The 11,094-nt window shown below is 48.4% G+C and overlaps 1 protein-coding gene across 1 annotated transcript; it reads right to left on the bottom strand.

Annotated features, from left to right (window-relative positions):
• Positions 1–549: 549 nt before the first annotated feature.
• On the bottom strand, positions 550–5,335 carry LOC306943793 (kelch domain-containing protein 3-like; the record flags this gene model as incomplete). The annotated part of the gene is made up of 2 exons (XM_079530319.1): positions 550–943; positions 4,617–5,335. The coding sequence occupies 2 exons, from the start codon at positions 5,333–5,335 to the stop codon at positions 550–552; spliced, it is 1,113 nt and encodes a 370-aa protein (XP_079386445.1).
• Positions 5,336–11,094: the final 5,759 nt, after the last annotated feature.

Genomic DNA, 11,094 nt, shown 5'->3' with positions numbered 1-11,094 from the left:
CCCTCGTTAACCCAAGGTACACCAGCTGTTACACCTGCCCTCGTTAACCCAAGGTACACCAGCTGTTACACCTGCCCTCGTTAACCCAAGGTACCCCAGCTGTTACACCTGCCCTCGTTAACCCAAGGTACACCAGCTGTTACACCTGCCCTCGTTAACCCAAGGTACCCCAGCTGTTACACCTGCCCTCGTTAACCCAAGGTACACCAGCTGTTACACCTGCCCTCGTTAACCCAAGGTACCCCAGCTGTTACACCTGCCCTCGTTAACCCAAGGTACACCAGCTGTTACACCTGCCCTCGTTAACCCAAGGTACCCCAGCTGTTACACCTGCCCTCGTTAACCCAAGGTACCCCAGCTGTTACACCTGCCCTCGTTAACCCAAGGTACCCCAGCTGTTACACCTGCCCTCGTTAACCCAAGGTACCCCAGCTGTTACACCTGCCCTCGTTAACCCAAGGTACACCAGCTGTTACACCTGCCCTCGTTAACCCAAGGTACCCCAGCTGTTACACCTGCCCTCGTTAACCCAAGGTAAAACCAGCTGTTTCACCTCATGCACACAGTGAGCACACTCATGTTGTTTATTATGTTGTTGTTGTTGGTGGTTGTCATGTCTGCCAGTTCCCACCTGATGTTGTGTGGGAGTTCAGACTGATCCAGACCGTACTGAATAACTGCTAGCTTACATAAGGTCTTCAGGCTAGCACTCAAGTCTAGGATGTACAGGTCATCAGTGGGTGTGGAGACTCTGTCTCTGTATCCTCCAAAAAGGATAATATGATCTCCCACAATGCAACAGCACATGCTATGCATTGGACCTGGTCCTTTCCCCATGGGCTCAACCTTCTTCCAGGACAACGTCTCTGGACTGAATTTCCACAGATAATTGAGGTAACGTTCCCTGCCTACACCACCAGATATGTACAGCTCTCCATTGTAGGTAAATAGTACAGGCATTATATGGAAAAAAAGGGGTCAACCTCCAACTAATTGCAAAAAAACCAAACTCAGCTGATTTTGTATCTTACATATGTCCTGAATAACATACAAAAAGTTGCCTGGAATTGTCTGAGGGGAAAGTTTTGAAAATGGCCTGTAAAGTATGACCCTCCAAAAACGATTTTTGGCCCTTTCTGCTAGATTCCACTATGCTAAACCCTATAACAATTTGATAAAAGGGTTTACCAAACTTTTCTCAGTTGATCCTTGTGTATGTTTTCCTGTAGAATCCATTTCTGCAATGCACATTTTTGTATTGTGCATAATTAATGAGATAATTAGCATATTTGACACATGGGCGGAAGTAACAGGGGAAACCCATATAACAATTTGATAAAAGCCTAGCAAAACAAGGATACAGAATGTCAGTGACAAGAATTTATTATGATCACACAATCACAACTGATTAAGTACTGATCAAACAACTCAATTAAGTGTCATGTAGCAGTGTTTGATGAACCAACCTCAATAATGGTATTTATTAATGCCAACTAGCTGGTTAAGCCAGCTGTCCTTTTTGAGTGGTGTAAACCACTCCTACAACTGGCTTTTTTGTGCTGAAAAAATTAGCATGGTTGCTATGTTCACCCTGTTGTAATGACGTAATGAAATCACACCCGGGTGAACAGGGTGAACATAGCAACCATGCTCATTTTTTCTGCACAAACAAAGCCAGGTAATGAAATCACACCCGGGTGTGATTTCATTACGTCGGACATGATTTAATTACGTCAGACAGACCTTACACCACTCAGCTACCACAACAATTTGGAAACACAGACCAGGATGGAGAGGCAGCGTCAGCTGAAGATCATCAGACAACAGATGTGAGCAGAGATCCCGACCTGGATGAAGCTTTTAAGATCTATGAGAAGCTGATGAATGGGACTATAAATGCTGAAGAAGTCTGTCTGTCTAATGCTCTAGTCAGAATCAAAGACCGCCTCCAGGAGCACATAGAGTCGATCAAGGAGTCCTCTAGAACTTCAGCTCTCTGGATTCAGTACATGGACATGTTGGACATCTTACGGAAATATGTAACTGCAGAACGCACAGGGAACTGGGCCTTACATCTTCAGGCTATCCAGGACATGCTACCCTATCTGGCAGCATCAGGACACAATCTGTACACCAAATCTGCCAGGGTGTATCTGCAGCAGATGCACAACCTCAAGGCCGAACACCCAGAAGTTCAAAAGCGGTTTGAGGAAGGATTCCACGTGATTCGCCGAAGTGATCGTCTGTGGGCAGGTCTCTCACCTGACCTGATCATTGAGCAGGTTCTGATGAGAAGTTTAAAAACGAGTGGTGGGCTCACACGGGGACGAGGGATGACCGAGCAACAACGTCTGTTGTGGCTGCTATCAATGCCTGCCTGTGCAGAGGTAAACCAGGCAATGGAGGGAATAACAGGGGTCAACTACAACACTGGAGAGCAGAACAAGGATATGACCAACGCGAGGCAAGCCCGTGACTGGAAGGACACACTGACAGTTCTCCGTTACCTACAGGAGCGAAGTCCATTCAGCAATGACCCTAGTTTGCGGAACATTTCCACTGGGGAACATGCTCTTTCAACCGTCAACGTTGACACAGCACAGTCAGTTGGCACTGCAATACTCAAGTCTATGGATGGACAAAGACCTGTAGAGTACACCTTCAAGAGGAAGGATCAAGCTGTGACCCTTGGTAAAAATCGATGGAGATGCAATTCAAGTTGATCCACAACTTCTCTTTCAGCGACTGGTCCTAGTGGCACAGAAATGCGATGAACTTGAATTAGCCCTCAAATATGAGCTATGTAGCTATCCCCCAGCCCTATTTGATTCTGCTCTACTGCTTCGGGAAGCAAATAAGCCAGCACTTGCCGATGCAATCTGGGGTTGTATTGGGCCTCATGTTCCAACAGAAAATGTACAGGATGGCAGTCAGTATGTCTTGCACTTCTGCAACGCATCCCATGGTCTCATGGATCTACTTATAAAGAGATATGCCACCAGTATACAGACTATGTACGGAAGAAATATGGCAAGGCTGTAGTGGTGTTTGATGGATATGAAAGTAGTAACACAAAGGACATGACACACCAAAGACGGTCAAAGGGGAAGCTTGGCACCACTGTGACATTTACAGCTGACATGATTGTCACAATGCAGAAGGAACAGTTCTTGGCTAACAGGCAGAACAAGCAGCGATTTATTTCAATGCTAAGTGAAGAACTGCAGAAAGCTAACTGTGAGACACACCATGCCTCAGGAGATGCTGACCTGCTGATTGTCCAGAAAGCTGTGCAGTGTGCTACCACCAACAACACTGTACTAATAGGGGATGACACAGACCTCTTAGTTCTTCTCTGCTACCATGCTAGCCTAGACTCCCATGACCTGTTCTTTTGTTCGGAGTCGAAGAAAAGCATAAAGAAGACTCGCAATTGGAACATCAAGGTTACAAAACAACTGCTTGGCCCAGACATATGTAAACACATCTTGTTCTTACATGCAGTTCTTGGATGCGACACTACATCTCGCCTCCATGGGATTGGAAAGGGAGCTTCCCTCAAAAAATTCAAAGACAGTGCCATATTCCGGGAGCAAGCCGAGGTGTTCTATGGACATTCAGCTTCTACAGATAATGTGGCAGAAGCAGGAGAGAAAGCAATGGTGATTCTCTACAGCGGAAAGTCAACGGACACCCTGGACACCCTCCGATATCATCGGTTCTGTGAGAAGGTGGCATCTAGCTCTACTTACATTCAGCCACAGGTCTTACCTCCAACATCAGTTGCAGCAAAGTATCACAACCTACGTGTGTACTTGCAAGTACAAGAATGGAAGGGATCTACAGACGGACCAAATCCTACAGAGTGGGGATGGCAGAAATGTGATGAAGGGTTTGTGCCAATTCAGACAACCCTACCACCTGCTCCAGAAAAGCTTCTGCGGGTCATCAAGTGCAACTGCCAGGCTGACTGCAGCACCCTGAGATGCACATGCAAAAAGAACAATATCGAGTGCACTCCGGCATGTGGACACTGCAGAGGGTCCAGCTGCACTAACTCAATTCAGATGCACAATGACGACGAGGATGAAAATTACATTTTGTAGTGTCATAATGTGTGTGTGTATGTGCATAATTTAACCAATTCTAAAGTGGATCAATATCATGACAAGAATTAACAGTAGTAGGATATATTTATACCTTTGTCACATACCTGATCTTTGCCTCAGACAGTAACCCTTTGTTGTTACATTCAATCTGAATGAAACTGGTGTCCGTTGGACATATATGCTTGTTTTGAATGGGCCACTTACTGTAATTGCAGTTTTCTGAAGAACCGCTCATCCAAACAAGTTCAAATTTGATACTGCATTTCCATGGGTCCTCAGCAACACACCTGTCAAATGTCGACTTCATACAGTGTTCGGCTTTCAAGATATGTAATAGCATTATGTAATAATAGTGTAGTTGGCGGCCATTTTGAATTAAAACTAATTTCCCCCCATGCAATTCCAGGCAACTTTTTTCCTCTCATTCAGGACACATTTAGGATACAAAATCAGTTGAGTTTGGTTTTTTTGCAATTAGTTAGAGGTCAAGTGACATTATTACTGGACTAAAAGGCTGAATGCAACCAGCGTCCTTCTGGAAGAAGCTGTGTAGAAGGTGTGCTCATCCAGAGGTTGATCTCTGTGTCAAACACTCTGATGGTGTTGTAGTACTTACTCCTATCACAGCCCCCAATGTTGTAGTAGTGACTCCTATCACAGCCCCCAAATACAAATATCTTGGTCCCAATGATGGTGGCAGAATGACCTTCTGATAAAGGTGGTGCAGTTCCTCTGGTGTTGATTACAGACCAGACCATTGTGCTGGTGTCCAAGTTGTAGGTGTCATTAGTGTATGCAGAGTTGCGTCCTCCATGGATGAACATGGCCTTCCCCAACACACAGGCAGAGTGGTAGCACCTCTTCTCTGGAACAGTCCCAGAAACCTTTGGTTTGAACCATCTGTGGGCGTCGACATCAAATGCATAAAGAACATTGTACAACTTCCCTCTCCAGTTTCCTCCCCAGAGGTAGACTGTATCTTCAATCAGCACAGCTGTGTGGCCGTAGCGCATGGAGGGTACCTCAAGGTGACCATCTCCTCTTCCATGTTCCACTGGAGATAACTTCTTCCAGCATAAAGACACTGTGTTGAAGACATGGACATCCATTTTCTGATCCATGTCGTCACCGTAGCCTCCAAAGGAATACAGTTTGTTCCTCACTGCTACAGCAGCATGATGGGCTCGCTTTGGTCCTCCTGCTTTGGAAACGGTCCAACACAACATCACCCTGTCTGTCTGTCTGTCTGTCTGTCTGTCTGTCTGTCTGTCTGTCTGTCTGTCTGTCTGTCTGTCTGTCTGTCTGTCTGTCTGTCTGTCTGTCTGTCTGTCTGTCTGTCTGTCTGTCTGCGTATATCTCTCCCTCGACGTCTACAGTAATTTTCAACACGGTTCATCTTATATCTTCTGGTGTGAAATCACACGACGCGACACAAACTGTTGCCATGCACGCCTTAACGAGGCCAATTTGTGCAGCTGTTTTCATCTTCACCCTTTGACTGTCTTTAAACCCCTGTTCATTCAGACGTAGTGTAAACTGTTGGTATATTACAGTTTCGAGTGGTGTGTGAACCAGCAACACTCTTGTATGAGACAGAGAAGAACTCTAAGAATCTAAGAGGTCTTCTCTTTGCAGCTGTGCTTCCTGGTATACAGTTCAGTTGGTAGAACACTTCTCTATCGTCTCTGTCTGGAGGAAACCTTGTATGTCCAAAACTGTTATACTTTTCAGGATTCAAATAAAAAAGGAGAGCGGGGATATTTGTCACTGGACATACTCCTACATGCTGGGGGGGGGGGGGCACCTGTCAGTGACAACACACACAAACTTTAGCACTGATATCTACTGTTACACACTGTCACTGAGAAACTTTAGCACCGATATCTACTCCTACAACTTTGACTGAGAAACTTTAGCACAGATATCTACTGCTACACACTGTCACTGAGAAACTTTAGCACCGATATCTACTCCTACACACTGTCACTGAGAGACTTTAGCACCGATATCTACTGCTACACACTTTTACTGAGAAACTTTGTAACGGTTTGGCTTGATGATACTCTTTTTGGGGTGCCAGTTAGGCAAATGCCTAACACAGTTGGACCACTTTGGGACAACTGCTTATTTTTTTAAGCCAGCCTTACAATGGTCTAACAAGGATAAATATAGCAGGAACAACATGAACCTGTAAACCATAGCCAGGGATAGGTTACCCAAAAATGAACCTTCACTCAATGAAACAGTAATTCACACAGACACAGTATAACTCAGTTTGCTTTGTTTGTATTGACGTTTCCAGCCCTCACCCAAAATCCAGTCCAGTTTCCCAGGTACCACAGTATAGCGTCCACAAATATTCACAACACTTCCACTGTTATTCAATACATGAATAAAATGTTCTCTATCGTATCGAGACTACCTCTCCACCCAACATATTTCATATGTAAGGGGAATGACCCCACCTCACTTGTGACGTGGATATCTCTTTAAGACACACCAGTTGTACTGGCACGCACGGGTATATAAGGCCCAGGTGTGCGTGATTACACTGATTTTTTGATCTCCACCGAGCAGTCCAAGACGTGGTCTCCTCGACAGAAGTGCAGAGCAAGTTATCAACAATAACTGCATTTTTTAGACATTTTAAAAAGCAACTACTCACGAGTTCAGGCAGCCGGATTAACCCACTGCAGGATGCAGGTTAGAGAGCTGGCGTGGTTCGCCCCTCCCTGGGTTGCTGTCACACAGCTCGTTTGTAGGTATGTAGAGCAAACAAATGAAGGAATCCGACGGCCATATAACACACTATACAGGGGTATTGCTGGCGGTGCGCCAGTTTACGCTCCTGTGGTGTAGCCTGTCTGTCGACCTGCGGGCAGGGACACAGACAGGGTGGCCCGGTAACCCTTAAAGGCAGCGGAATAGAGCTCTATACGGGTGTATTGTTGGCGTAGCGTCAATTCACGCATCCGTGGGGCATATTCCGTGGGCTGGAGTTGACCTGCGGTGGCGCAGCGAAACAACAGTCCTGCCAGGCTAGCATTGAACACAGCACACAACACAGTCGTATTGTCGCCGGGGCGACTTCCGCGTCTGTAGGGCTGTGTTTTTTGCTTCGCCTCGTGAGAGAGAGCTCCCTGGGGTGTATTGCGGCAAAAACCGTTCACGCACTCCGGTGTAGACTGCGTGGTAGAACCCGTGCGGACGGGGGAAGCCACGGAGCAAGTTTTCCTCCGAATTGGGCAAAAGAAAAAAGTCCACGCTGACAGTGTGGACAGTGACACGACACGAAGGGAATCCCGTGTGACGTCACGGAGCAAGCCCTCCGAATTGAGAAAGGCAGTCAGCGCACCATACTGTCGTATTGCTGACGGGTCAGCTCACGCGACGGTGGTGGTTCTGTCATGGACAGGACGAGCTGAATGCCAACTCACGCATGCAGCGCGACATTAATTCCACAACAAACAAAGTCTGGTCTCCAGTGCTGTGTAGGGAATCCTGTGGGCATCCCCGTGACATCACGGTGATATATCGTAGGGTAATTTTTGCCTGGAAAGCGATCCCCGTTCTAAGCATGGGCCAAACAGTGGAAATCTGCATACACTATATAATATAATGCAAAAGGGTTGGAGCAGAGTGTTGTCTCCAACTCAAACACTCTGTGCCTCAGCTCAGCTGTGGAGTTCAGGTGCGACCTTCCTCCAGAGGAAGAGATAGAGAGAGATTATAGATGCTCTGCTGGCTGTTGTTTTTTATTTGGTTATTCGGAAAGATCCCCATTAGCTGATGCCATGGCAGTCAGCTAGTCTTTTGGGATCCACACGAAACATGTTGCAAATTGCAACAAAACAAAAACAAAACAACAACACATGAATATCAATATGTGACTGAGAGACAGCAGCGTAAACTGTGACCCTCACTTCTCAAGCACATTACTATACTCCCCGTCTTTGAGCATGTCCAAACAGAATGTGTATTTATTTAATCTTTATTATAATATAATTATAATTATAATTATAATATAATGTAATTAAAATAATAGTGTATATAGGCAGGGTAACCAGCCAAAAACACCATTACAGGCGTATTGTTGACGTAGCGTTAGCTCACGCGTCCTGTGGTGTATAGCCTGTCTGTCGACCTGTGGGCAGGGACACAGACAGGACAAGTGGCGCGGTAATCCTTGACAAAGGCAGTGGAATAAAGCTCTATACGGGTGTATCGTTGGCGTAGCGTCAATTCACGCATCCGTGGGGCATATTCCGTGGGCTGGAGTTGACCTGCGGCAGCGCAGCGAAACAACAGTCCTGCCAGGCTAGCATTGAACACAGCACACTATACAGGCGGATTGTCGCTGGGGCGACTTCCGCGTCTGTAGGGCTGTGTTTTTTTGCCTCGCCTCGTGAGAGAGAGCTCCCTGGGGTGTATTGCGGCAAAAACCGCTCACGCACTCCGGTGCAGACTGCGTGGTAGAACCCGTGCGGACGGGGGAAGTCACGGAGCAAGTCTTCCTCCGAATTGAGCCACTGCACTTTGCAGTTCAGAAAGCTGACACTGAGTCGTCCCTCTCGGGGTTCGATCGTGGCTCTTTTGTAGTTAAAACTACCAAATCCCTTGGGATCAGAGCAGACAGTCTATTCAAACACCACACGAGTGTATGGCTGCCGTGGCAGCCATCGTCTGCGTTGAGTCTGAGTCTGAGTCTGCCAGGAGCAAGCCCTGAAATCACAGCCCCTTGCACACTACTGTATATACGGCGTATTGCTGACGGTGTCAGCTCACGCGTTCGTGATGTAGTTTCGCCAATTTCGGTAACACAGCGGAGTGTGCCGCGGCTGTCGGGCGGAGTACACTGTACGGTGTATCACGGCAAGGCCGTTCACGCACCTATAGGTGTAAACTTGCATGGTATAATCCGGTTACCGGTTCGAAACCACAAAGTAAGCTCCTTCTCATCCCGAGAATGCACTATGGCTATCTAGGCGCAGCTAGTCAACACAGGCCTATTTTGTCACTACTTCAGCACCGGCTTATACGCGGCGCTTATGTGACCATAATGGCCCGGACCTTTAGGAGCTGCAGCTACTGGCTTCCAGGCTCCCCAGGCAGCAGCAGCGGGCAATGCTATCGATACCCTTTGATGAGGCGCCATCTGTGGCGGCCCCAATCCAAGCTGCGATAGGAGGACCAAGCTCCCCCAATGACGCTGCCTATTGAGCCGTCGGCCATGTTCGGCCAAAAAGGCCAGTGCTTTGCTACAGCATCCTAAGGAGGCTGTGGAGGTGTACAGGATGTGCACCTCCACAAGCAGCCGTGAGCAGCTTGCCTCGGTTGCCCTCAGGCTGTGCAACCCCAGTCAGGTTTGGCAGTTCCAGGGACCTACGTGTCCGGTTACAGGCCAACCGGCGGGGTATGGCTAAAATGTGCTCGGCGGGCTAAGCCCATCCCTCAGTCCTGACAGTTAAGGCCACAGACCCCACCCGCTGTCTCTCGGGACAGCGGCTGTCCTGGAAGACAATTCAGGTGGACCCCTGGGTGGGTTCCACTATGTCTTCGGGGGGTTGTGTGCTGCTTACAGCATTCTCCTGGCAAGGAAGGGCTGAGGGTCTGGCAAGCCATCCTCCAAGACGACTGGCTTGCCATGCTCGACCGGGGATGTTTATACTCAGATCCCGGGTCGGACACACTGACGCACTGACCGGCTTGTCTTAGACGACGGAACCTTTGAGTCCCGTATCCTGCCATTCGGCATATGTATAGCCCCCCGATTGGACGCAGTCCTTGGCGGGAGGGCCTTTGCATCCTAAATTGGATAACTGAATGGTGTGTGCTCGCTCAGAGGTGCAGTGCCACAACGATGTGGCCAGGCACCTGCAGCACTTTGGGCACCTAGGCCGGCACCTCGACAAGAGGCCTTGCAGGCGTCAACTCTCACAGTCCACAGCGCTCCTCGGCATGTGTTAGAGGGCAAAGCAGGGACTCGGTCCCTGGCTCTAGTGAGTCGGGCCACCCTCAGGCTGTGCCTCCGCCCCTTAGGGCCGAGGGCAGTCACGGTGCACTTGGTGTCTCCGGCTCTTCTGAACATGCGGCCAGTGCATTACCTGTCTTTCACAGTCATGCACTACGCGGGCGTATCGTTGACAGCGTCAGTTCACACGTCCCACGTTGTTCCAGCGAATAATTCTGTCTGTTCACACAGCAGAATGTGACTGTCAGGGGTGAGCAGAACCACCATAAGGTTGTATTACGGCATGGCTGTGTAAACACCTGGGTGTAATTCTGTCTGTTGGAGACCGGCTACCGAAGCCACGGAGTGAGCTCCCTCCTCATCCAGAGGTATTCCCCCTTACATATGAAATATGTTGGGTAGAGTTAACACTAACTTGGTGGGTAATTTAGCTTTGCATAGTGGCCTGGCGCGGCCCTAGCTAGCGTTGTAGTTAGTTCTACTATAAATTACCCGTGGCTAGAAACAGCCAGTCTTTGCTTCCACACAAACTTTCGTTGGCCTCAGGGTCTCGAACGTGTGACGGACTTGAACGGTGTTAGAGAGCCAATTAAGCCCGTGGAGACTTGGGCTACAATGGCTTCTCACAGGACAGCATTCTTGCCGTTAGCGGCCACAAGAATGTCCCTGTCAGTGAGGGGTGCTGCCGCTTCCTACATGGCAATGCTTAGGTGTCGTCGGCACCAATCCCTGCATTTTGCCCTACGGCCTGATCAGAGTGTGAGCCATCCAGTCTATTGATTTTCACCCTTCCCACCCTCCTAAGCAGGGCGGTGAAGCAGGGCCTTGCTCAGTGTTCTTCTCAGGGCCTTAATGGACCTAACTGTCTTAGGCAGATAGTCTCCAAGACTGGACTCCACTCACTGGCTTGTGAAACAATCCAGCAGGCATATAGGTGGGCAGGCAGGCCAGCCCCAACAGGAACATGTACACATTCCACACAGGGCCTCGCTGCCACATGGGCTTTGAGGATCC

This window comes from Electrona antarctica (assembly GCF_951216825.1).
Source record: "Electrona antarctica genome assembly, chromosome: 2".
NCBI classification, from domain to species: Eukaryota; Metazoa; Chordata; class Actinopteri; order Myctophiformes; family Myctophidae; genus Electrona; species Electrona antarctica.
Note: the sequence above shows the minus strand (reverse complement) of the source record. Positions and strands in the feature narration are given on the sequence as shown.